The 27,384-nt window shown below is 47.3% G+C and overlaps 3 protein-coding genes across 3 annotated transcripts; all 3 read left to right on the forward strand.

The window, feature by feature from the left end:
• The first annotated feature begins 245 nt into the window (after positions 1-245).
• On the forward strand, positions 246-3,257 carry pskh1 (protein serine kinase H1). Its single transcript, XM_068739447.1, has 3 exons — positions 246-314; positions 925-1,842; positions 2,940-3,257. Exons 1-3 carry the CDS (start codon positions 246-248, stop codon positions 3,255-3,257), a joined length of 1,305 nt encoding a protein of 434 aa, XP_068595548.1.
• Positions 3,258-9,501: 6,244 nt separating this feature from the next.
• On the forward strand, positions 9,502-20,089 carry mbtps1 (membrane-bound transcription factor peptidase, site 1). Its single transcript, XM_068739436.1, has 22 exons — positions 9,502-9,718; positions 10,240-10,503; positions 11,343-11,558; positions 11,679-11,789; positions 11,964-12,073; positions 12,202-12,318; positions 12,489-12,556; positions 12,793-12,895; positions 13,272-13,423; positions 14,008-14,169; positions 14,287-14,431; positions 14,544-14,732; positions 15,202-15,374; positions 15,535-15,650; positions 15,756-15,912; positions 17,365-17,489; positions 17,570-17,647; positions 17,742-17,882; positions 18,542-18,673; positions 18,760-18,886; positions 19,084-19,214; positions 19,330-20,089. Exons 1-22 carry the CDS (start codon positions 9,523-9,525, stop codon positions 19,530-19,532), a joined length of 3,216 nt encoding a protein of 1,071 aa, XP_068595537.1. The 5' UTR covers positions 9,502-9,522; the 3' UTR covers positions 19,533-20,089.
• Positions 20,090-21,626: 1,537 nt separating this feature from the next.
• On the forward strand, positions 21,627-27,337 carry slc38a8a (solute carrier family 38 member 8a). The gene is made up of 10 exons (XM_068739700.1): positions 21,627-21,833; positions 23,065-23,263; positions 23,379-23,535; positions 23,746-23,850; positions 24,399-24,456; positions 24,982-25,096; positions 25,597-25,744; positions 26,307-26,509; positions 26,580-26,631; positions 27,235-27,337. Exons 1-10 carry the CDS (start codon positions 21,627-21,629, stop codon positions 27,335-27,337), a joined length of 1,347 nt encoding a protein of 448 aa, XP_068595801.1.
• Positions 27,338-27,384: the final 47 nt, after the last annotated feature.

Raw genomic sequence — 27,384 nt, forward strand, 5'->3', positions numbered from 1 at the left:
GGTGGCCGACGTGCTTGCACACAATACATCCATGAATATTTGGACTTCTTAAACTGGACTTGAGTGGATGTTTTGGGTGTATTCATGAAGTGTGTCTGGATTTGAGTGGGTTTACGCAGCTTGATTCATGAACCCCCGGTCTGAGCGTGGCTGCAGTCTGGATGTGTTGAATCAACTGTTGCGGTGATGAGGCAGGGCTCCCAGGGGCCTGTGTGGCTGACTGGGCGGCGGCCCACGGCGATGTGATGGGGTGCAGGAACAGTAAGGTCCTCCCTGAGCCTCCGGGGGATGTTCAGTTGGACCTGGTCAAAAAGGTCAGTTGGACGATGCTCTTGATAGTAACGGTAATAATATGCAGTAAATGGCGCTCAGTGTGTTCCCATGAAATAGTTTGAAACCCATATTTAGTTAAAGAAGTTTGGGCTTCTATGGCACTGTGCTTTAACCAACAATGATTTTAGAATACATTTTAAACATTCGCTCTAAAAATGACTTTAACATTTCCCGCAGTCTGATGGTCTGTGTTCGGATCTTTCTTTTGAAACCGTTAAATTACTGACGTAATCGCGGGAGAAGTAACTCAATATATTTGCTTGGGCTTGTCAACTATTTCAATGTGACTGCATGTTTTTCCCAAATGTGTTTTTTGGCATTTATCTAACATCATGACTCAAGAACAGAGGAGGAGGTTGTGGCCATATCTCAGCTGATTTATTGGTCTCTGATTTTAAACACTCCCAAATAATCAGTATCACCCCGAACACTCGGGCACTGCTCAGGCTGTTCTCTCTACAGTCTCGGTATTTGTTTGTGTGTATTTATACATGTGACTTTCCTCCTTTCTCCATAGAAGACTTTACTTTGGTTTATAGCAGTTAGCTATTAGCATCAGTGACTAACAGAGTTCCTTTGTTTTTCTTCCAGGTTGATCCTCCCCCGCCTCCTCAGACGGACATCTATAAGCATTTCATACGAGGGGATGGCACTCGGAGCAAGACGGATGGCGCTAGTGGAGGAAGACGGGACAAAGCTGACTCCACCTCCCACTATCAGGACCAAGCCGCCACCCCCACGGCTTCAGCTCCGCCCCCTAAGGATCCTTCAGAGCTGTCGGACCCTCAGCGGAAGAAGGTGGCGAAATATCGAGCCAAGTTTGACCCCAGAGTCACGGCAAAATATGACATCAAAGCTCTGATTGGTCGTGGGAGCTTTAGCCGTGTTGTTCGCGTGGAACACAAAAGCACCCGTCAGCCTTACGCAATCAAAATGATTGAGACTCGTTACCGGGAGGGCAGGGAGGTGTGCGAGTCTGAGCTGTGCGTGCTGCGGCGCGTCCGTCATACCAATATTATCCAGCTCATGGAGGTCTTTGAGACGGCGGAGCGCGTCTACATGGTGATGGAGTTGGCCACCGGAGGAGAGCTCTTTGACCGGATCATCGCCCGCGGTTCGTTCACAGAGCGGGACGCCACACGAGTCCTGCAGATGGTGCTGGATGGCGTCAAGTATCTGCACACTTTGGGCATCACCCACCGGGACCTGAAGCCAGAGAACCTGCTCTACTACCACCCCGGAGCGGACTCCAAGATCATCATCACCGACTTCGGTTTGGCTAGCAGCAGGAAAAAGGGGGACGAGTGTCTCATGAAGACCACGTGTGGAACGCCTGAATACATTGCCCCTGAGATCCTGGTGAGGAAGCCCTATACAAATGCTGTAGACATGTGGGCGCTGGGGGTGATATCGTACATCCTGCTGAGCGGAACCATGCCCTTCGAGGACGACAACCGCATGAGGCTGTACCGGCAGATCCTCAAGGGGAAGTACAGCTTCTCTGGAGAGGTGAGGAATTGGATTGCGCGCACACACACACGCACACACACACACACGCGCGCAAACTTCAACCGTGCTTGTAATACTTCACAAAGCACTTCAGTTAGTCTTTCCTCATAGACACACACCTCTGATCCCTCGCCGCTCCTATCTTGTCATACTCCCTTTCATTTTGTTGGTCTTTCTAAGTCGGTGTGTCTGTCCCTTTATTTGTAGCTGTGATTTGCTGTGGCGACCCGTCACGGGACAAGCCGAAAGTACAGTAGTAGTAGTAGTCTGTCTTTTTCTGCTTAATATTCCCCACTGGAATCCAGTGTGAATCATAAGACGGATGGTCTGCAGGGATTTATCTTAGCAAGTTACGTGCGGTAATTAATGAATGAATGAATCTAATTTTATCTTCCCCTGCCTGTCAGTTGAGGGCAGCTTGGAGTTCTTCTCTGTTTTATGACTCTGCTGCACTGTTTATAATTCAGTCAATGGAAAAAAAGAAAAATGTCTCATGCATAATCAATTCAGAAGAATTTAGTTTGGTGGTAATTTATTAAAAAAAATTTTTTTTATGTATTCAGCAGCCAGATCAGGAAGCCGTTAAGTGATCAATATGAATCAGGTGTTTTAGGATTGTCTGTATTGGCTGTGAGTCAAAGCCCAGCAGCCGATTTCTCTACCAGTCTGAAGTTGTGTGGTTTAGAAGCAGGCCTTGTTGGTTTTATGACAAGCCATCACAAATAAATGGTGTGGCTGCACCGAGGCGTGCTGCTCTGATGTTTCCAGTCTGGGCAGGAGGTCGAATTCAACTCACTACCAGCAGTTAAGTGAAAAGAGATGCAACAGTCCAATGCCTTTACTTCAAAGCCTCCCGAGACCATGATCTTTCTGCTCAGAATGAACACAGACAATTACGTAGCTGAAATTGACACAATAATGATTCTGACTAGTTTAAATGACAGAGAAGACTCATTATTAAATTACTAAAATTGACAAATGAATGTGTTTCTCCTGCCTAAACCTGACAATAAAGTCCTGTCGTTGTGCCAGACGCTCTCAGCTTTAGCTCTCTGCTGCCACCTAATGTTCATTTTATTTCTGCCCCCCCCCCCCAGCCATGGCCCAGCGTGTCCAACCTGGCCAAAGACTTTGTGGAGCGGATTCTCACGGTGGACCCCAGCGAGCGGCTCACCGCTGGCCAGGCCTTCAAGCACCCCTGGATTATCAGCATGGCCGCCTCCTCCTCCATGAGGAACCTGCAGCGCTGCATATCTCAGAACCTCCTGAAGCGGGCGTCGTCCCGCTGCCACAGCACCAAGTCGGCCCAGTCCACTCGCTCCAGCCGCTCCACCAAGTCCAATAAAGCCCGGCGGGTGCGAGAGAAGGAGCTGCGCGAACTAAACCGTCGATATCAGCAGCAGTATAACGGCTGAGACGGGGACACGGCGGCCATCGCTGAACGGCTGAACCTTCACGGTCACAAACTCCGTTCAATGAGAGCCAGGCGGCCTCAAGTCTCTGGAAAAGAGCACAACTGGACCGAATCCACGGCACGAATCAGCGCCAGCTGAAGCTGTAGCAGCCAGAAATGACCATTAAGACGATAATCTATGAATTCCTTCTGCAGCGTGTCGCTGCATGAGCGCAGAACAGGACGACACGGTAACGAATGACATCACACCTCCATGCCTTCCACTCCTTTGCTTTCGTCTTTTCAATCCCTGTGTCTCCATATTTATTTATTATTGTTGACATGATTATTAGTGTCCATTCAGACGGTCACTGGATAATGACCTTCCGCGAGGATCTGTTGAACAGAGTTGTGGGGAGGGGGAGGGGGAGGCGAACACCCCTCACTCATTCCTGGTTGAAAATTGCTGTGAATTTATTATTGTACTATTTGAACAGACGTTGAGATGGAAACACACGACCAAACTCTCAGAGGGCCGAGGGGGACGCTTCATTTGTTCCACTCTGAGGTTCTCTCATTTTGCTCTGTGATATCTTTGTTCTAAAGCTGTCAGATGATTGTGAAGCGGTTGCGTGTCAGATTTAAACGCGCACGGTTTCATTTCTCTCGATCCAAACAGTGAATAGCGCGGGTCATAGGTCATTGGACGGCCATCAGTACTGATAAACGTCTGATTTTTATTTGTATTTTTTAAATGTTTTATAGTTTCATTCAAACTATGTCTGGTCACATTCGCCGCCACCTTCTCTGCTGCGAGTGACGACAGGAAGCGAAATGAAGCGCCCCCATCGGGGAATAAAATTACGGATTTCTTTACGTTCAAACAAAATACCTGGAATAATGCAAGTACATGTAAAAAAAAAATGTTTTTGTTGTTTTTGAAGTATGTGACGCCACAGTGACGACCTGCTAACTGAACCTACGGACAAAGCTAACGTTAGCCGTTTAGCTTGAAGAGAAATACATGAGATGAGCAGACACTTGATCAAATGCTGTTTATTGATTATGTAACATGAACACTTTCACTTCACATTCTACAAACATAACATATCTTAAATAAATTACTGAATATGCCAAAAGTGAAGATGAGTGTTTCAGGATCTCTCCTGCACGAGGTCTGGTTATGCGTTTCTCAAACGTCCTTTCGGTCATGGGACGCCTTCAAACGTCACTCCAGCTAAAACGTATTTACAGATTGACCTCCTGCATCTGTCTGACACGCGTTCTCACCGCTGAGGTCAGGAGGCGTGCTGCTGATCTGATTTCCTATTTCACAAAGCGGCATCAGAGGCTGAGCTCGGATCTGAAGCCGCGGTTCGTCGGTGCGTTTGCCCTGCAGCAACCGGTGATCTGAAGAAAACCGAAGTCGCTTCTAACCAAATAAAATGTAGAATAAATCTTGCTCAACTCGTCTGTTAAAGACATTTGGACATTCTTGTGATGCTGCAGCGACGACCTGCTGCCTTGACCCGCTGAAGAAACTCACGCTGGCTTTTTTTACTTTGCAGCGTGAAAGAGGCGCCTGAACGGAAACATTCTTAAAATGCCGTTTTGTGCTTCTAGAGAATCTAGAATGTAGAAGACTTTCACTCCATTCGACAGAGAGTCACGTTGCCATGGTGTCCTGGTTCTGGACTGATTGCTTTAGTATTCATCTTTTCATCTTACTGGATAAGAAATCCTTTCCATGTATTTGCTGGGTGGACGAGGAGATCTGGAGATGTACATGTGAAATTCTCCTGTTTGTTTTTTTTTTTAAAAACAAAATGTTCACTTTAATCCCTGGTGAATTTAGTAACTGCTGCGACCGTAATGGTGCAACTTGAATCTAGCTTTAAACTGCTAGTTGGTACTAGCTGTGGACACAAACCGCCGGGTCTGCAGCCGTCTCGGCTCCTCGACATGCAGCTGTGGGATTTGTTAGCATTCGGCAACGACAGCGCTGCAGTCCAGAAACACTCGGTGCCTGAGTTGAGCCGATCTAGAAAGAATTGCAACAGTTGCTGTTCGGGAGGAAGTGGACCTGCAGGAAAAGAGACCAGAGGTTTAGTGATGAATTAATACATTAATAATGAACACGAATGCATTTGAGTTTTGATTATGGAATTTTTACCAAAGGAAAAATCAGATGGGAATTATTTCGCCTGTTTTAGGTTTTTTAAATCTTATTTTGAAAAGCACTTCTTTTTTTACTTCAGCTACATTTGATTTGTGCATTTCATTTTGAAATGTTTGTTTGGCTGAATCTGTTACGACAGTGCGGTGTTCTTGTATTTATTCCACCCCAGTCCCAGATTTTTCGGGACGCTTTGCGTTTTTGCTGATCCAGCCCCGAACATTTAAAGCGGCCGCCGTCGGTAAACTTAGCGCATGCTGGAGACTAAAGTGAGCCACGGCAGCTGACCTCGGCTTTCCCTTTCCTTTTCCGTCTTGTGTCCCCGGATGCCCCGTCCATCCTCTTGATGCTCCTCTTTCCATTTTCCTGGATGACATTCAAAGGTTGTGTCCCACTGCTGTTGTCTAGCCCAGTGTCTCCTGATTGATCTAAAAGGTTCTGCTACCAAATCCGTTCTCCAAACACACTTAACAAGGTTCCCAAATTGTTCACTTCCCAAAATAACAGCTCCAGAGACCGGCTCCAACGTATGGATTTACTTAAAATAGAACTTCCATGTAGTTTTTGTCACAATAGTGGCTGAAATCCACTGATTTTAATCATCTTTTGATTCCGTTTCATTTCTGGGAATCCTAATCTGACCTCACCGCCGGGTTCCACTGATTGAGAGCCCCACCTGAAGGGATCTGTGCAGGATGTCAGTCCGCTCTCGGACCCGTCTGAACTTTCTGTACGTGAAATGGTGACCCGCTGAACGCCTTTGGATCACGACATCCTGTTTCAGTACAGCTTTACTTTATGGCAGGATGTTTTTATATAGATGCCGTCATTCTAATTGAAGTAGCCAACTCAACACTGTTACCTGAAAGCAGTTTTGTTATTGTGTGTCTGAATAACATTTTGATTCTTCTACCATTAATGTTTTTTTTTTTATGGTGAGTTGTATGTTCCAATAAAATGCTCCAACCTGACCTGATCTGGCTCGTCTTGCTCTTCTCCTCTTCCTGGCAGCTTCCTCCTCAGCGTCCTTTTCCCTACGTACATCTTCCTACATACACACAATAGAATCTTTTGTCCCCACCTTTCTTGCTTAATGTCAACTGGGATAGGGTAACTTCACGCCTTAACGGCACACAGCGTTCCTTGTTATTGATAAAATGTCCTATGTAGTATCGGCCTTTCTCAGAATCCACTTTGTGATACGTTTAACTAGACTAGATTTAAAACAATTCCTGAATTTCCTCCACCTACACATGATTAGATTATTAGTGTTATGCCTTTCATGTATGGCCTTTTTTCAGAGTTTGGTTGGCACTTGAAGTACCATTTACCTTCTTTTATTGCAAGCAGTTTGAGGTCATTTTTCGACACAGCTACCCGTTTCTCCACAGCCTAGCGCTGCTTTGCAAATGTTGCATCCGAAAAGCTGAAATGGGTTATGTACAACTACGATACTACTACTACTACTACTGTGTCTTTTTCTGTCAGTCCCAATTCCAGGCAGTCAACAGCGACCTCTATTGGTAAAACCGCAACGCAGCGTGGCCGCTGGCAGCCTTGTAGGTTGCCATGTTTGATAAAAGTTGTCGAACCTCAGAAGTAACTGGGCTTTTCCAGGGTGAAAGGAATGTTTTCATGTATAATGTAATTATGTAAAGATACGAGAAAACAGTCATCTCTGAACGGTGTGTCTTGATCTGAAATCCACCAAGGGGGTTTGACCGGCTCGACTTGATCGAAGGATTGCAAAGACCTGGCAGCCCTTCCATAGAGAGACGTCAGTGGTCTGCGGCTGAAGCTTTTGTTCGGTGGCAATCAAACTTGCTATCGATTATCAGCTCACAATTATACGGACAATAAACAATACAAACACATTATTGATACGAGACGCACTCTTCAGCTCGGTGAGTATAATCGACACTCAAAGCACCATCATAATCTTGGAAGTATTACTAAGCTAGCTGGCTAATGCTACACATGTGATAAACTGCGGGCTCTAAAAATCCATGAACATCACTTGTTTACGCTACCAATGTCAGATGGGTTAGCTTAGCTTTAGCCACAATTTAATGCGTCTAAATGTTTTTCAAATTAAACATTACTCCCTGTCGTTCTCAGTGGAAATTCACGTTAGCATCAACCTCCATATGTCTACTGATGATCGCATCGTTTATGCAGGGAAAAATAAAGTCAGTCAGTGAAATGTGACTCCATAACTTTCTATTGTTTGTTTTCAGGCTACGTAATAAGCTAGCTAACATTTTTAGTCTCTTGAATAAAGTTAATGACGCAGTGAATTGAAAACAGCTCTAATTAATGTATTTAATTAGAACTTTGTCTGGAACGACGTGTTCTATGGACTTTGCTTTATTTAGTGATTTGTTCATGGATGAGGTTAAGTTATATATATATATATACCCCTCTAAATTCAGTGTTTGATTCTTGGTTTTTTTCTCTCTCATTACGCTTTGAAGGTTGTGATCTTACAGGAATGTTAACATTAGACCAAATCTCTGCTAAAATCTACTCCTTTAGGAATCTCTGCTTCTGACATCCAAAGAACACCAAGATGCAAATATGGTCACATATTCGCATCTTGGTGTTGTGTTGACACGGGTAATCCCAGCCCAAACCAGTGGAGTTATACAGTCTCCGTATTGGTTCACACACACACACGCATGGATCCTGCCCCAAGCCGGAACTGTTAGACCGGGCCCAATAGGGACTTCTAATTATGCCGTCTATACGCTGGTCCAGAATAGACATGTACCTGCAGAGTTCATCTGCTTTATCGTAAAGCTTGAGTCAGCCATGTGAAAACAAACGTGCAGGGGTTTGCATAATGTGTGTTCCGGTTAATACAGTCCAGACGACACAGATTATACAGGTGATCCAGCATTTATACATTAGGCAGTGTAGCGCTGCTTCTTCTACGCTCTGGTGTTGAGCTGAACGCGTTCGTGGGAGAGAAACAGAGAGCGTTTATGTCTTGTCTGCTGATGTTTCATTACGGTGCTGCCCTCGCCGTGGGCCAGGGGGAAATGATACGTTACCTGCCCAGATTTCCTTTTTGTTGCAGGCCAGAATGATACTGGACTGTGTGTGTGTGTGTGTGTGTGTGTGTGTGTGTTGGGGAATCATATGTCCCAACAGTTTCAATACAGTCGAAGCTGCCTGGCTCATCACCTTTGTGCTGATTGACCCCCTCCCAAAATATGAATGCGTTGTGTTAACCTAACTGGAAAGTTCTTTGTGATGGTCTCATTGGAGGAGTGATGTGTTGATGATGAAGAAAATGACTAGATCAGCTCATATTGTCATTTTGGTGTCGAGTTCCTTCCCTTTGGGCTGGCGTTGGCTTTCGTTGGCATGCAGGTAAGATAGGATTTTATCTCAGTGTTTGTGCTATCTAGAAACCGGGTCAGTCCCTGAAGGCAGCATAAGCAACACGTTGGTGCTGATGTCCGGTCTGTGGGAAGCGACAGCCTGACTGTCTGGCGGCATCAGTAGGTTAGCATGTTCTGTTGGTCTGCAGAAGCTCTGCAGTGCCGTCGTCTTGGATTTGGACCGTGGGACGCAGATTGTTTTCAGCTGCAGCTGTGGAACCGATGGAGACTAATCCCCCTCATCTCTGTGTTTGAGCCGGCAGGGATGCAAATCTGAAGCGATGAGAATGAGAACGAGTGAGTGTGGGTGTCGTCGCATGCTTAATGGTGTCTGTTTTTCTCTTTCTGCCAGATTCAAACAGGACGGACCACGACGGAACGTTGAACTGACTTCCTTTATCGCAGCCACCACACCCCCTCTCCCGTCTGTCCATTGCTTTTTCTGGCACCGCCCCCCCCTCTCTCCGGTCTCAACATGGCGACCATGTTCCTGCTCTGGCAGTGCCGCTGACCTCCATCCTGGACCAACACCATGGAGAGAAAACGCAGAAAGAAAGGAATCTAGCTGCCCTTTGCAATATGGACTCACTGTTTGGGTTTCGGACCTGAATCTCGACCCTGAACCAGCTCTTATCTGCTGGTCCCTCATTTGAGTCCGCTCACCTGCTGTTTGAGCCACGAACGGCTCAGTCAAACTGGTGGTTTGAGCAACTTCACAGCCCAGAATGCTCCTACTTCCTGTGTGGGCATCCGTGCTCTTGGGACTGCTGGCGGACTTCCTGCCATTGGTAGGGATGGAGCCAATGGGAGGAGCCAAATCTGACTCTGGACCCAGCACAGGGTCCCTCTCCTCCCCGTCTGACTCCAACTGCTCCCAGTTAACCCTCAAACTGGAGTTCTCCTCCAAGGTGGTGGATCACGGTAAGAAGAATCCGACCGGTGGACGCTCCCCAAAAATAAAATCTGCAGCGAATTTCCGAAACATTTTGCAGAATGAAAGGTAGCAGTCACCATTGGAGCTGCTGATTGATTTACAGAAAAGATGTGGGATGTTGTTTATTGTTTTATTTTTTAAAGCCTCTACTATAAGTAAATGGGTAAATTTAATAAGATCTAAATTAGACCAAGACCCATCTTCAGATTTATTTTCATCAAGATCCATCCAGCAGTTTTTTCATAATCCTGCTGGCAAACAGACAAACACCATCAAAAGCAGAACCTCCTCCAGCTCTCAGGTAGAAATGAAACTGCCGCACTCTTTAGCTGTAGCATTTTTTAATTGGCTGGAAACTTTCAATATATTTTGGGGAGACCAGTGAAAGTGATTTACAATGAGCGGACCAAGTTTCCAAGGCGTTTCGTTTCCCAGTGATGTCTCAGTATAATGATTCATTCATTCCTCACATACTATTTGTAAAATGTTGTGTTGTCTGTCCCTGCAGAGTACATCATAGGATTTACAGGGTACTTCTCGGCCAAAGCCCGCAGCCTGTACATCAGCAGCGCCCTGCGGAACGCCGCTGACCGACAGCTGGAGTGGCACATTGTTCCCAGAGAAAACCCAGCCTCGGACTTCCCATCTGACTTCGAGCTGGTCCACATCCGGCAAGCCTCGCCCAGCAGCCTGCTGACTTTAGAGGACCACCCTTACATTAAGAGGGTGACGCCGCAGCGCAAAGTGTTCCGCATGCTCAAATACGTCCCCTGTAAGTCTGACGATATTGTGACCCCAAAAAAATACGATTGTGGTGTCATTGAAGCAGCACATTCGACAAAGACGACTGAGACGCTGCACAAAGCTTGTCGCCTGCCGCGGTTCAGACGATGTCTCAGTGGTCAATCGGAGGACGCATTTGTCTCCGTGCTGTGTTGGAGGTCTGGGGACAGTTTGCATGTCTGACTGTGAAGTGCAAGTGTAGGGTTCGCGTGATGTAGGGGGAGGATGGGAGGAAGGACAGAGAACATCTGTGTTTACTCACCCAGGGGGGGGTAAGTGACTCAGTCTGGTGGGGCTTTCTGGAAGGGGTGGTTCTGCCTTGTCCCTGGCGAGGGATAAAAAGCTTCAGTGTGTCCGCTGCCTACATGCAGCGTCAGTGTGGAGAACAGCTGCCAAGAAAGCACATTCAACCATCTACTTGCCCCCAAGCCGAAAGAGAGGCAGGAGGAGTTCCTGTCTGGAGCCGCACCCCAGCCTGGAGGGGTGGGGGGGGGGCAGCATTTACCCAAAAGTGCTGCTAGGTGAGATCAGCCGCTTCCTGCTGGCCTGTACTTCAGGTTTCACCTGCTTCCTCGAAGGCGTGTCGAAGGCGGCATGAGGAAATATTTGTTTTGCTTCGTCCTGGCAAAGCCTTTAATTTCGTCATGTACACTTCATATTGGGTGTGTTTGTGTTGCACAATTTAATGTGCGAGTCTGTGGAGGAGCTAACTAGAGACGTTATTATGGGATGCAAAAGGCAGCTTTTAGCATCGAAAAGACAGCTGGCAGTAATGTGTCATCTGTACACCCACGAATCGTTAACAGTGATTGTGATTTATCTCCACAGCATCTGAACCTGCAGCGCCCTGCAACTCCACCCGTGGGACACAGAAATGGCAGTCTTGGCAGTCGTCCCGCCCCTTTCGACGAAGCAGCCTGTCGCTAGGCTCGGGCTTCTGGCACGCCACTGGCCGCCACTCGAGCCGTCGTCTGCTGCGGGCAATCCCCCGCCATGTTGCCCAGATCCTGCAGGCAGACGTTCTCTGGCAGATGGGTCACACCGGTTAGAGCTTTGGCTTGTCTGATAGAGGGACAGACGTCTGTCGCCCAACGCTCATCTGACCAGAAACAAAGAGACGTGCGTTCGTTTTTGATGCCCGGTTTCCTTTGAATGGATTTCCAGGTTCTGGTGTGAAGGTGGCCGTGTTCGATACAGGTCTGAGCGAGAAGCATCCTCATTTTAAGAATGTCAAGGAAAGGACCAACTGGACCAATGAGAAGACTCTGGATGACGGTGAGGAGGAAGAGCCGTCACAATGAGGGCTCGCACTCCAGACTGATGATTGCCGACCATCTGAGAATCCTGCATGCGTTGTGTATTGGGAGGTGGTGGGAGCCGTAGCGTCGGGGTGCAGGTGTTTTTTGGAGAGGTGATTGGATGGTGACCGATCTGCTGTCCTGGTTTCAGGGCTGGGCCACGGTACGTTTGTAGCCGGAGTGATCGCCAGCATGAGGGAGTGTCAAGGCTTCGCTCCGGACTCTGAGCTCCACATTTTCAGAGTGTTCACCAACAACCAGGTGCAACAAACGCATTCCCTCACACAGCCGCGAGTTAAATGCAGCGCCGTGCACAACATCAACAACCACAGTCTGATGCTATATAACCGATGCTGTGTGTACCATGTCGGTCTCTGTGGACCCTCCAGGTATCGTACACCTCATGGTTTCTGGACGCGTTCAACTATGCCATCCTGAAAAAGATTGACGTTCTCAACCTCAGCATCGGGGGGCCTGACTTCATGGACCACCCCTTTGTTGATAAGGTACAGACACTCATCGGATCCAGAGACTGACGCACGTCTATTCAGAGTTCAGCTGAAGGACCCGTTGGTGAATGTCTGCCCTTTGAGGGGCCTCTAGTGACCAGCAGGAGCGTCGGTTCGAAGCAGGTGGTTAAGATTAGCCATTGTAAATGTTCTTGTTTGACTGACAGGTTTGGGAGCTCACAGCCAACAGAGTGATCATGGTCTCTGCTATCGGCAACGATGGACCTCTGTATGGGTAGGCTAATCATTCACACTCCCAGGCACGAGTAACCTCTTATCTGTCGTGTGTCTGTTCTAGAAGATTTCCAAATCATACTTTTGTTGCTTTGATTTTCATTGTATTCCAACAAAGGCAGACATTTATACATTTATTTATCTCTAAAAGTCAGGTCAGACTACAACGATCACATAAAGATCAATACAAGGAAGCGTGAACTTAAACATGAGTTTAAATTGGACGCTCTCCCGTAGCACCCTGAACAACCCAGCAGACCAGATGGATGTGATCGGGGTCGGAGGGATCGACTTTGAGGACAACATTGCCAGGTTTTCCTCCAGAGGCATGACAACCTGGGTGAGGCTCTATGAAGAGGCTCTCCGGCCTTAATGCAAATGAAATATTTCTAAAAGCAGTCTTCTAAACAGATTTCTCACCTTTCTATCTCTCACCATTTTCTGCTCGTTTCATTTTGTTCTGTTCCTATTTCCCGCTGCTACGTGTTGTGCATATGGTAAAACAGGCATCTGATACAAACCGGAATACTCTCGCGTAGCCTTCCCTGTTACACTTCAACAACTCGAAAGTGATTATGGGCTGGAAGTTGTGTCGTGGCCGCTCAAACTACATGTAGGCGTAGAGCTACTTGTCTAAGTGTGTCTGAGGTGACTGTTAAGGATGAAGCGTCATGAAACGCTGCGTTTATGCTGATGATGCTTCCGCGTCCGTGCAGGAGCTGCCCGGGGGTTATGGCAGGGTGAAGCCGGACATCGTCACCTACGGCTCTGGCGTTCGGGGATCAGGGATGAAGGAGGGATGTCGCTCTCTGTCTGGGACCAGTGTGGCCTCGCCTGTGGTGGCTGGTGCCGTCACTCTCCTGGCTAGGTCCGTATCAGAAACTGGACTTTCCTGTTTTGGGGGGTTTTTTTTCATTCTCCTCCTCCTGTTCTTTTTCTGGATTTTCCTCATCCAACAAACATGAAGCAAATGATCCAACTCAACAAGTTCCGGCTCAGCCTCGTAACGACCCAGTGAGTTTAATGAGGTGTAGTGAACCAGAGAAGCATCTAGAACATTCAGGGCCCAGGTAAGGCTTGGCTGTTCCACATGAAGCCAGCTGTCCCAGCGACCTGTGGAGCAGTTTGATATCGGACGTCTGTAGATACTCTTATGCTGGATGTGGTGCAATCCTACATGAGCAGGGAGTGAAATGTCAGGGTGCCTCTGATTAGTGTGATGTTTTAATCTCAGTCTGTCCCTAGACCATCGCGGTACACAGTCGGAGCCCTGCTGGTTCCCTTGCTGTAACTGAGATGATTTCGTGTCTGGATTTAACATCATAACTGCTTTGCTTTCCCCGAGAATCACAAACACGCATTCCAGCTTATCTCCTCTATTTCCTCCAGCTCTGTTCTAGACTAAAAGCTGCAGACGCAATCTAATCCGACCTGTCCTCCTCTGTCCTGCAGCACCGTGCTGAACAGGGAGCTGGTGAACCCAGCCTCCATGAAGCAGGCTCTGATCGCCTCGGCCCGCAGGCTGCCAGGCGTCAACATGTTTGAGCAGGGCCACGGGAAGCTCGACCTGATCAGGGCCTACCAGATCCTGAACAGTTACAGACCTCAGGCCAGGTACATGATGGCATCCGGCTCCTAAATGAGCAGCAGATGCTAGTTCGCCAAGCCTGAGCCTCATCTGGCTGGATGCAGTAAAGAGCGTTAGCATGTCCTGCTCTTGTCTCCTGCCAGTCTGTCTCCCAGCTACATCGACCTGACAGAGTGTCCTTACATGTGGCCTTACTGCTCCCAGCCCATCTACTACGGAGGAATGCCTGCCATCGTCAATGTGACCATCCTCAATGGGATGGGAGTCACAGGCAGAATTGTGGACAAGGTGCACCGATGACGCACGGCTGTTATTTCGTCCTCTGTGTGTGCCCCGATGTTCATTCTGATGAATATCTTGAAGCCAGCAATGGTTCTGAAGGTTTCTCTCTCCTGCTCAGCCCATCTGGCAGCCCTACCTCCCTCAGAACGGAGACCACATCGAAGTGGCGGTCTCTTATTCGCCGGTGCTATGGCCGTGGGCCGGCTACCTGGCGGTGTCCATCTCCGTGGCCAAGAAAGCGGCATCGTGGGAAGGGATTGCTCAAGGTCACGTGATGGTCACTGTGGCGTCTCCTGCTGAGAATGATGTGAGTCTTCTTGTGTTGCCATGACACCGTTTCTACTTTAGGACTTGTTTTGATGCAAAGCTGCTTCATCCGAATGATTTGTGTTCATTAAACTGCGACTGGATGATTACCTGCTTCTCCTGGCGGTACTGATGAGATAAATGAGAGCTTCACATTTTTTTATTTAAGCAGAATTCCATGTTCTTTGCTCTATACCCGAGGGTACGAAAGGATGAGACAGTAAAGATGGATGCTTTGATATTCCATGGTTGTCCTTGTGTAACATGTCTTTATTTCAATCTGTAGCAAAGTACCTGCTCTATTTCTCTGGAAATCTCCTCCGTCCACAATCGGCTTTAGTTTTTGTCAAACCCTAGTTGTCTTTCGTCAGCCGCTGGTAGCTTCTTCAGGGACACCCCGGGTTTAGGGTCACTGATCATTCTATTCTAGCTCCTGTTATTTACCTTCTTGAACTTTGGCCCTGTTGAAGTCCAAGGTGGACGGCGAGCTGACCTCCACAGTCAAACTGCCCATCAAGGTGAAGATTGTGCCAACCCCTCCCCGCAGCAAGAGGGTGCTGTGGGACCAGTACCACAACCTGCGCTACCCGCCCGGCTACTTCCCCCGAGACAACCTCCGCATGAAAAACGACCCTCTAGACTGGTGCGTGAACGTAACGAAAGATGTCAACTCAACATCTGCATCTTCTCCCCTGTGTCAGATTCAGTTCATTTTTTATTTAGACCCAAAAAAATCCCAATAAGTTTTAATTTTAATGTGAAAATCCACTAAAATATGAAAGGTTTGTGATCTTGCTTTCCAGGAATGGGGACCACATCCACACCAACTTCAGGGACATGTACCAGCACCTGAGGAGTATGGGGTACTTCGTGGAGGTGCTGGGGTCCCCCCTCACCTGCTTCGATGCCAGCCAGTATGGTCAGGACGCAGAATCGGGAGCTCGGGTCATCGTTTCTATCAAGATGAGCGGTTGGGCGACAGAAAAACAACGTTTTGTTTTTTTTGTCTGTTGCGTTTCTTCAGGCACGCTGCTGATGGTGGACAGCGAGGAGGAATATTTTCCTGAAGAGATCACCAAACTGCGGAGAGACATTGATAATGGCCTGTCGCTCATCGTCTTCAGCGACTGGTACAACACGTCCGTCATGAGGAAGGTCAAGTTCTACGATGAAAACACCAGGTACCCTAATCTCCCCCGCTGATTATTGACGTCATCGCATACAAGGTGGAGTTCAGTACGAACACAGTAGTTTCTACCACGTTGAGATGCGTATGCGTTTGTTTTTCTGTTTGAGGTTGTGTGTGTCGGTCGTGCTGTCAGTTAAATCGAATGAGATGACACAATCTGAACAAACAGTTTTTAATCGGGGAGCCGAAAGTCATGAATCTTTAATGCTCCTGAGAAACACTTGAGATTTGTTGTCAGATACTTAAATCAAAGTTAACACGAGAGAAACAGCTTCTGCTAGAGGAAGAAGTTCTGTTCGGTTATTAATGAAGGCCGAGCAAAGGAGGATGAGTGAACTGAATTCAGTGCATTTTGTGATTAAAGACTGAAACATTTTTACTTTCATCTTTTTAGCCTTAAAGCGACGAAAGACAAAGTATCAGGATCGGGACGACGTGTTTAACTTTTGTTACCCTTATTCTGAGACTTCAGGTTTTTGACTGTTTGAAAAGAGAACCATTCTGGAGACGACACCGAGGACTTGTGTCTCAATCAGCTGATCAATCAGTATTTAAATGTGGCAGCCCCCTCCTGCTCTAGATTGCCACCACGATTTTATCTAATTTGTTTTCCAAACCTCGTTCTCTCAATAACATTCATTAATTACACTCGATCTTTTTTTTATTCAATTGTTTCAGCTTCAGTTCTTCAATAACCAGTGATGCGTTTAGTTTAAATAACTAAACGCATCACTGGTTCTCTTTCCTATCACTGGAATCTGTAAGTCAATCTTGTAAAATAATCTACCTGCCCTCTTCCTGCATTATGGGGCCCTTCAATAATTCACCAGCTCCAGCTTTATTACTTTAGACTATCAAGATGAGCGGCGTTGTGCGATGGCTCTTGTTAATCACGGTTGTCATGGCGCCCTGTCTCTGCGGCGTCACACTCTGTTTATGCCTCCTCGCTCAGTAATGGATGCGATGCATCACAACTCTGCAGATTTAGAGCTCCCCATGCTCCTCCGCTAGAGATGGCTCACGACTCCTTGCTGCTCCGTTCACATCCCTCTCAAGCTGTCGCAGGAAGGCTCCGGGATTAAAAGTCTTAAATGCAGCTAAATTTAAGCTTTATGGCTTCAAAATATGACGCTGAGTAATTCAGTTTCAGATGAGCGCCGGTGATTCATTGCTGCATTTCCTCAGAAAGCTGTGTTGTTCTTCGCTCTATAAATGGATTTGCGTTAACTTTCATTCCAAATCCTGCCAGCATCCCAGAGATGTTCTTATCCGGGTAGTTTACGTCTGTTAAAATCCGGCTTCTTATTTTCTTGAAGGCATTTGGAGGCTAAAATCGTGCGAGTCTTGATTCTGCCGTGGCCGAATCGGATTGTTCTTTATGCAGATTTAGAATGCGCTCGCCTAAAGGAATAACCCGAGTTGAATGTGTCGGTGTAACGTGCAGGCAGTGGTGGATGCCGGACACAGGGGGCGCTAACGTTCCAGCGCTGAACGACCTGATCTCCGTGTGGGGGATGGCTTTCAGCGATGGGCTCTATGAGGGCGACTTCACCTTAGCTGATCATGACAGTAAGACACACCCTTTGATGGGACACTTCCTCTGTTAGTTAGATTAGACAACGGGACTGAATGGCGTCTCTACTGTTCAGTGTACTACGCTTCAGGCTGCAGCATCGCCCGCTTCCCAGTGGACGGGATCGTCATTGCCAAGAATCTAAAGGACCAAGGTACCGGCTCTCCGCTCAAAATGTTGGAACGCAGCTTCTTATAGCTCCACGCTGGCCTGCAGCCACAGACAACACCTGCGTGTTCTTTTTACAGGACTAGAAGTGTTAAAGCAGGAGACGGCGTTGGTCGAGGGGGTCCCGGTCCTTGGACTGTACCAAACGCCATCTGACGGGGGAGGCCGCATTGTTCTGTATGGTGACTCCAACTGCATAGATGACAGCCACCGACAGAAAGGTTAATAAACAGAGAAAACATTTCCTTTTTTAAAATTGGTTGCAAAGAACCTTTCAAAAATGTGTGTTTAAAGTTCTGCGACTGCATCTCAAGTAGTTTGTTACTTTAAATGCGTCAAACAATCTCAGATTGTGGACTGAGGTTTGTAAATGTGTAGGTTGCCGGTTCACAAATCTCCAAATGCATTCAGAGATAATTTTACACATTTACAAATCTGTGCAACAGTTACACAAATCTCTGGACTAATTAACAAATAGTTTTTGCAACAATTCTGGTGCCATAAATCCGAACGATCCCCCACTGAAAAGCTGTGTGTTAGCATGATCATCCACCACATGTTCATCCGGAGCTCCAGGCTTAAACTCTGAAGGATGGCATCATGGATGAGGAGGAGCGTTGCCGACGGAAACAGTGATGATGATGATGATTATTGACGCAGATTACAGAACTCTGTAATGCTAATGGATTTCCTGGTGTTTTTTGTAGCATCTCTAATATTTTGATACAGGTCAAATTGAGATAATAATTAGATTTGAAAGAGAAACCGAATTTGGGTTTTTATTTCAAGAAATAACCTCAGCTCGGTTTTTAAAAGCTTTTAAATTAACTTACATTGAGCTCAACCAATGAGTAACGCCTTGCTGCGTCTGATCCCTCAGACTGTTTCTGGCTGCTGGACGCTCTTCTTCAGTACACGTCCTACAGTGTGACCCCACCCAGCCTCAGCCACTCCCACAGCAGGGTGCCGCCACCCACAGGCCACGAGCGCCCACTGCCACAGAGACTGGAAGGTGAGGAAGGAAATGATGCTTCTATTCTATAGTTTTTTTTACCTTTATCACTGGTATATTCAGATATATGCTGTTCATTTTTCCAGGCAATCATCTTTACCGCTACTCCAAAGTTCTAGAGGCTCACTTGGGTGATCCCAAGCCCCGCCCACTGCCAGCCTGCCCCCACCTGTCTTGGGCAAAGCCACAGCCAGTAAACGAGACGGCACCCAGGTACGTCTGGTGAAGCATTAATGGTGGGCTGACCACTTGCAGTACACGAAACCTCGCCCTAATCTACCCTAACCTCACTCTACTATACTCTAACCTCATGCTAATCTATCAGTACAGTTAGTCAAACACACAATACTGCCGCGGTTCAGTCTCTCGTTTGTCATGTCCCCCTCTCTCTTCCCTTTCCGTCTTCTCAGTAACCTGTGGAAGCACCAGAAGCTTCTCTCCGTGGATCTGGACAAGGTGGCTCTACCTAACGTGAGGGCCTACCGCCCCCAGGTCAGACCGCTGTCTCCGGGGGAGAGCGGGGCCTGGGACATCCCTGGAGGTGAAGACTTACTTTCAACTGTAACATTAGAGCTGAATTTCTGAGGGATCGCAGATCTAGCTCCAGAAGTCTCAGGCAGAATTTGAGATGAGATTTTCTTTATTGCCCCGATCAGGGATAATGCCCGGGCGCTACAACCAAGAAGTGGGCCAGACCATCCCCGTCTTTGCCTTCCTGGGAGCGATGGTGGTCCTGTCCTTTTTTGTGGTCCAGCTCACAAAGGCGAAGAGCAAGCCCAAGCGCAGGAAGCCCCGAGTCAAACGGCCCACGTACCTCCAGCAGCAGACGACGGCAGCTGGGAAAGCCCCCACAGTGTGACCGGAACGGGGTCGTCTCTACCTGCTGCTGGGAGAGCTGGACTCGCCTCCACAGGTGACGCTGCCGAGAGGACGAACTCGTGTGTGCGCAGCATCAGTGGAGCATGATGGAGCACTGGGACAGACGTCCAAAAGGGTGGTGGACGCTGAGACGCTTTCGTGCGCTCGCCTGCAGGTGTTCGGACTAAGGGTAACACCTGCCCGGCGACATGCCGACTGCACGCCCCTTCTCCTCGACCAAACCGTTGCTTCATGAATGAGCTGTGTGACTTTCTTTTGTATTTATTGAATTTGCTCACGCCCCCAACACACTCTTCATTCACAGATGATCAACACACACAGTATTCGTTTTAAGAATAACGTTTTCACACACAGAAAGGAGACAAATGCCACGCCCCTTCAGTCACGCAGACGTTTCCTCCCCGAGGACCATTAGTGCGTTTCCACCCGACGTCTGTCTCGTCGTCGTTTTTACTTTGTCTGTAATGGATGAACTCTGACCTTCTCTTCCTCCGAGACGAGCCACAGACTTCTTCAAATATATATTCTCAATTAAAAAGCATAATCGAAGTGATCTGCTTGGTTATTTTCAGTTCAGTTTTGTTTGTTTCTGCTGCAGAGTTTGGATGCAGATGAATTAAGTCTTTCTGTGGAGAAATGATAGACCGGCTGGATTAACGCCATCTCGCCGTAGTGTTTGTGGGCTGAATTCAGTGATGCAGGTTGATTCCATCAGAGCCGATGTGCGCCGGCGTGCTTGGGGGTTTGAGCTTTGCCTCTTTATCCGAGCCTAATGGGCCAGATCGGCCTGTGAATCTGTCACCGTCCTCTTGGATGATGCCCTAATCTCCTTTGGAATGACCCCAGAGCCAGCTAGCTGTGCTAACAAGATTTGGGAAAGCTGGTGGTGAGTGGGGGTCACATGCCCTCTATCCCACCGCAGTTCCCAGATACGAGGATTTCCCGTTGGGCCAATCGGGTCGTATTCTCACACCCGAGACAGGCAGTTGAAAGAAACACCAGGGCGACTCTGAGCTGGACCCCTTCCCCCCAAATCATCGGTTCTACACCGATGCTACCCGCCTCTACCTCTCCTCATTTACTGTCTGTGTGATCTTCAAATATCCACACTCCTGCTTCGCCTCCCATCACACCTCTTTCTCTGTTCGCTCATCCTTTCCTCTCTTTGCACCCTCAGAGCCAAGAATTAACTGTCGGACGGCGGCAAACGTTTTTGAGCCATGATTTAAGTTCACGAGACTCGAGTCATGCAAGCAGTTGACTTTAGGCTTAGGTCAACACTGACTCTAATGTGATTGACTCATGGCTTGAAGTCCAGTCAAAATACAAAGATTAAAACTTCTAATATTATAAAGGGATATTGACTCCTGCAAGTTTGATATTTTTTCTCCATGGCAGACCTCTATGAGAAACAATTCTGGATTTAGAGCACACAAAAAAAGAAAATATAAGCAAATTTATGTTAAACGAAAAAAGAATTGACATTTGACCTTTTTCCCAATTCTTTTTTTCCTGGAAAATATTTCATTGTTCAGGCTATAAAAGGTTCAATCAATTAGCTTGTTGATTGGTTGCCAATTACATTGGGTTAGCTGGAGATGATGAGATGCAGACTTTAGAAAAAAAGAAAAGTACTTGGCAACGTTCAGTCAATCATCTGGCGTAGCTCTTGTGTCTTTTTTTTAAAGTATCAATTATGCTAATTTCAGTGAGTCTGTGACTTGTTCTTTGAAGTTGATGCTAACGTTAGGGTGCTAACATGCTCACTAAAATGTCGTAAAAGCAAGATGGGATTCAAGGCAACTTGGGAATCTGCCAGGGTTTCCTCTGAAACCAGGACTCGGTGGACATGTCCTTCAGAAATGTCCTTCAGAAATGTCCAATCTCTTTTTAAATGTGCTCGGAAAGTCGTCCGGAAAGTGTTTTACAGTTTCCGAGCGGTCCTTGAAGGCGGCCGCAGCAGTCCATCACTCCCTCCTCCTCCTCCTTCCATTAGGCTCACCTTTGACAGCTGCCCGACCCACTTTGCAGAGTTGCAGCACAGCGTGACCGTTGAGCTTCCGCCGGTTGAAGCATGGAGGAATTGGCCAGAGAGAGCATCACCCTGCTGGCTTCAGCCTCAGCCAAGCGGCCCCCGCTGGATGCGAGCACAGGGCCTCGCCTCGGCTCCACGGGGGCCGTTTTCATCATGCTGAAATCCGCCCTGGGTGCCGGGCTCCTCAACTTCCCCTGGGCCTTCGAGAGAGCCGGGGGCGTCCGCAGCGCCGTCACCGTGGAGCTGGTGGGCATTTTAATTCTCCTGCATGAAAACAGTATGAAGAGACTCAGCAGACCATACATCTTTTAACCATTTAACCAGACTGGAGGTAACTTTCTATAACTGTTTATCTAGAAAGATAGGATGGAAAAAGTCTAAATCTAAGTCTAAAACCTTTATTTGAAGCTTCTGTCACAATATTTGAAATGATGACAGTAAAATTCTGAATTTCCATTAAAGTAATCAGATTTAATCGGTTGGTTTTATTTTATTAAATGCTCTTCGTTTAGAGGATGGAACTCAATTTTACCAGCATAATCCCAAGCTAGAATGTTTCTGAATTGATGTAGAGGCTTCTCTGAACTTTGAGAACTGAGAGTGATCATCTTCATCCCGGTGTAGGATCCAGCTGTTTACCTCCGCCAAGGTTCTCTTTCTGTTTGTTAGCAGGAAAAACGGCTGGATGGAGCTTGATGGAAAAAAAATCTGGTCTAAAATCTTGGTCTAAATTAGATCCCATTAAATTTTGAGAACGCCCGTCTAGATATTTGAAAAAATCTGGATTTCCCATTTACTTATAATGGAGGCTTTTTCAATTTTTTATCTTGAGTTGCTTGGCGGAGGTCTGTGCTTCTCGTTTTATATTTAATCATTATAGATTGGAATAGGACAAACTGAAGTCTTCACGCTGCTGGAGGGCTCTAAGATGGTTTTCTTCTTTAACCTTTTAATCCTGAGGGGTGGCCTCCTGGACTGTGAAGGTAGCCGCTCGGCCATCGCTCTTGTCCTTCTACTCGTGTTCCTTTCATATAAAAGGCTCGTGTGCTGCTTCATGTCCTCAAAATGACACGTCAACAAATACAAACAGGCAAATACAAAAAGATATGAAGACCAGGCCGTCTCTGGTCTGTAAAGGGACTTAGATGCAAACTATCCCACAGGTCTGTAGCAAAAGCTTTACACACAGAAATTAGAGGAAGGTTTTGTGCAACCCATAATCCCGTGAGGTGAAATTTTATTGTTCTTTCTATTCTAGCAACATCTGGGGCAAATATTGATTGATGAGTGGTCCGCTGTCCGACAGGTTTTAAACGCAACGCCACAGCTCTGACTCTCAGCAGGCGTCAACATTTTCTGAGATGTCAAGTTGAAATGAGATTTTAGCTCTCTGCTATTAGTTTATTGGCGCTTCTATCTACACAATTTGACCGAAGCTTTAGTACACGTGCAAACATGTGAGCCTTCCTCTGCCCAGATCTCCCTGGTGTTCCTGGTCAGTGGTCTGATCATCCTGGGGTACGCGTCATCCATCAGTGGCCAGTGCACCTACCAGGCGGTGGTGAGGGAGGTGTGCGGGCCAGCCATCGGGCAGCTGTGTGAGATCTGCTTTGTCTTCAACATCTTCATGATCTCTGTGGCCTTCCTGGTCATCCTGGACGACCAACTGGAGAAGTGTGAGTCGGATAGATTTTTGCGTGTCTCTAGATGGGCATGACCCAGAGAGCTGCTGCTGTTTTGTGTCGTCCACGGCTCCTCCAGTAAACCTGCGCTTTCTTGTTGACCTCCCAGTATGCGGCTCCCTGTATGAGGTGTTAACTGGTTTGCCAGTGGCTGACATGCCGTACCACGTCTACACAGACCAGCGCTTCCCCCTGGGGCTGCTTTGCTTCCTGCTCATCCTGCCACTGTCCATCCCTAAAGAGATCGGCATCCAGAAGTACATCAGGTCAGTCCGTTGTTTGTCCCTGTCATCGTTGCCTCCGCCGAGGAGGGGAATGAGCTGCTTGGAGGAGGTCCGTGCTCTCTGAGTGCTTTTCTAGTTAGGCCTGTGTTGTAATATTCACTGTTCCAGTGCGTTTCCACATGGTCTCTCGCATGTTTGAGGGTCTCTGTGAATCATTCCTAAACCAATCATATCGTCTCTGTCCTCTCGCAGCGTCCTGGGTACTCTGGCTGCGACCTACTTGACCATCGCCATCATCGTCAAGTACCACACAACGCCATCTGTTCTGGTTCACGCCACCCCTCTGTACAGCAGCGTGTGTGTGTGTGTGTGTGTGTAGATGTGTGAAATCAAAAAATCCCAGTCATAAAGGGGTCCAATATTAACTATCATGAAAAATGTCTTCTGGTTCTGATCCAGAATGAGGTCAGGAAAAAAATATTACATTTTAACATTAAAACCCATTTATGGATTCAAGAATCAGTTACAAACTCCGCTAGATAGGATTCAAACCCGATACCTTCATCCTGTGAAGTGACAGCGCTAACCACTACACCACTGGTTGGCTAGTCCCTCCCCCCCATCTTCACTTCAAACCTCAACATTTTAGGCAGAAACGAGGAGAACAGTAACAGGACAACTTTTGTCTTTGAGGTTCTTTGTCGTAAACGTATTTAATCACCAGAGCAGTTTCGCATTAAGAAGAAATATGACAGCCGTGAATCTTACCCAAAAAGCTTTGAATCCAGATGGCCGAGCGGATCAAACGTGTCTGATTGCTGCGGCAGGGCGGCTCGAAATGCCCCCACATTATGAATGTTTCAGTTCTCCTACTCCATTTGTATTTCTTTCCGTCTGTGTTGCAGGATCAGCTCCTGGTTTTCCATGTTCAACGTCATCCCGACCATCTGCTTTGGTTTTCAAGTGAGTGCGACAATATTTGTATTTTTTTGTTTGAGGTGTTTTTGCCTTTTTCATCAGATTTCGCACTTAATGGGTTTGAAACTTGTTTTCTAAATGAATGCTATAATGATGAAAGTGAGGTGGAAAGGCTGCAGGAGCTCAGCTGAGAGAGTGTTTTTCATATTGAATAGCAGGACGGGGTTGAGAAAAAAGATCCTCCTGTCAGTGCAAAGCAGGTTGGACTGATGTGGAACTCCAAGTTGCCAAGGTAACCCCTTAGGGATGCTGGCAGGATCTAATAAGATGGGTAAAGTGGGGGGGGGGGGGGGGTGGACTGATGCATGTCTCCACACAAATGCACAGAGACGTCCCCCCCCCCCCCCCCCCCTTTAATGCGTCTCAGTTTTTTACACTGGCAGACCGATCAGAGAACTCTGGGTCTTCTCTCCCTCCACCGAGCTCCAAACAGAGTAGAAACAAGGCTCGTCTCTGCTTCCCGTGAGACCAGACAGGAGTGTAACCTTCTCATCTGCTTGTCTGTCCCAGTGCCACGAGGCGGCCATCGCCATATACAGCAGCATGGAGAACCAGCGGCTCTCTCACTGGGTCTTCGTCTCTGTGGTCGCCATGATAATCTGCCTCATCATCTACTCCCTCACAGGTTTCTCAGTCCCCTCTATCATCTACGTTGCCGTGGTCACTATATACTTGACGCATCTCCAGTGTCAACATTGTTCCTACATAACGGGGCATGTTATTGCCGTCGTCGTTTGCATGCAAGCCGTTGGTGAATGCCTCACAGAACAGGCGGCGCGGCGACGTCATGATTTATATCAGTATGCAAAATATTTTCTACAAATCCACTGAACGCAAAATGGCAGTAGAAAGGATTGACTGTTATTACATCACGCCGCAGTCCAAGCGTTTGTCTTTGATGTCATTGATGTCCCATTCATCACCGTGGAGACTGGGATCAGTGGCACGATGACGCGGATCTGAATGTGAAATCCTAAAAGTCATCCTCATGCACAGCCTCGACTCCTTTGAACGCTCACGCTGTCGTTGCATCCATCCCAGTCGGATGCAGAGCGCTCCGCTAGTAGCTCAAACACTTGACCCGCTCTGGAGTTAGAGCTCTCTTCATTTGTCAATCTGTTGCAGGGATTTATGGGTACCTGACATTCGGAAAGAACGTGAAGCCCGACATTTTGATGTCGTACAGCGGCGATGACGTTCCGATGCTCGTCGCCAGGCTGCTGTTCGGAGTCTCCATCATCACCATCTATCCCATCATCCTGCTGCTCGGCAGGTCAGGACCTCGCTGTGGGTTTGACCCACCGACGCGCTCAGATAGAGCACGACACTGAATGCTGCCTACCCTACTAATGCAGCGACTTCACCAGTGCTCTCTAGGATGACTTTTACAGATAATCTAATTTCATCCAGATCAGTGTTTTTATTTGTAAATGGCATTATTACCTTCCTTTGTATAAATCCAGACAATGGGGGGCAGATATAATCCTGCAGAAAATGCAAATGAACAACATAATCTCCTCACAGAATAAGATTATTGGTTAAATGTTATTATGAAACCAATTAAGATGTTTAGTATCCTGTTAATAGGTTTTATTTTTGCTTTTAAGTGCAAAGTTTATTACATTGTTAGGGAATTATTGCTTGCAGCGGATTTCTTGTTAGAATTAGATTTTAATTCATGAAATATTAAAATAAAAACAAGTTGTTTACTCTAAATGACCTGATGGGGACTCAGATTATTAGAATATTACTGAACTTGATCTGAGTTCTAATATTTTACCTGTCTGACTCGTGTTTGTGACCTCACAAATCAATCCAAACAATCCGCTGATCAGATCGGTGATCCAGGACCCCCTGCTGAGCTGGCGGCGGAGGCGTGAGGGTGGGGCGACATCGGCGTTCGAGCGCCGCAGCCGCTGCGTGCTGACGCTCCTGTGGATCACAATCACGCTGATCATTGCGATGTTCGTCCCAGACATCAGCAAAGTCATCAGCGTCATCGGCGGAATCAGCGCCTTCTTCATATTTATCTTTCCAGGTACTTGCGGTTCCAGATTGGGATTCTCTGCCGGGCCGCGTCCATTAAAGCCTGTCGTGTGTTCCAACAGGACTCTGTCTGATGTTCGCCATGCAGTCGCAACCAGTGTCCTGGAGAACCAGGTGAGGAAAGAGCCCCTCATCGAAATGTCGCGGTGGAGACGGACATCTGGGTGGGCTTCATTAGAGGCCATTGATCGCTGATCGGGGTTATTAATCAAACAGATTAAAAGTTGTGCCTTTTTTATTATGTTTTTATTTTTCTCAGTATGGGTACTGCTTTGGGATGATTGTAGTATAAAGTCACGTAAAACCTTGACATACGAGTATAATTCGTTCCTGAACCGAGCTCGTATCTCAAATCAAATCGATCAATCAATCGACACTATAAAACTGAAGGTTTCCACATGGGCACAATAAAAACACTGGATGGGCTTATTTTCAACTGATCGATATTGTCCCACTTTCATCTTTTAAACATGCCGTTTATGCATTTCCAAGTTTGAGGCATTGTTACAGATGCGTTTGGTTGTCTTTGTCTCTGTGGGCTATTATTTCAAGACAACCCGAGGAAACACAAATGCAACGTTTGCTGGTGGTTAATGGCGATGGAGACGCCTCTGGCGTGCATTTGTGTATTAATATGCCACAGCTGTGCTACAGTTGTGCAGGTTTCAGATTCATCTTTCCGTTTGCTTTGTGCTCTCTTCACCCTTTCTCCTCCAGAGTCTTCCTCACGGTCTGGGGAGCGGTGACGGTCCTATGCGGCGCCTTCACCTTCGGCCAGAGCACCATCACCACCGTCATGCAGGTCCTGGGAAAGATCTGACCATTTCCGATCCTGTAGTTTTTCGTTGGACACGCTGATGTTGGGAC

The sequence above is a fragment of the Brachionichthys hirsutus genome, chromosome 5 (genome assembly GCF_040956055.1).
Source record: "Brachionichthys hirsutus isolate HB-005 chromosome 5, CSIRO-AGI_Bhir_v1, whole genome shotgun sequence".
Taxonomy (NCBI): domain Eukaryota; kingdom Metazoa; phylum Chordata; class Actinopteri; order Lophiiformes; family Brachionichthyidae; genus Brachionichthys; species Brachionichthys hirsutus.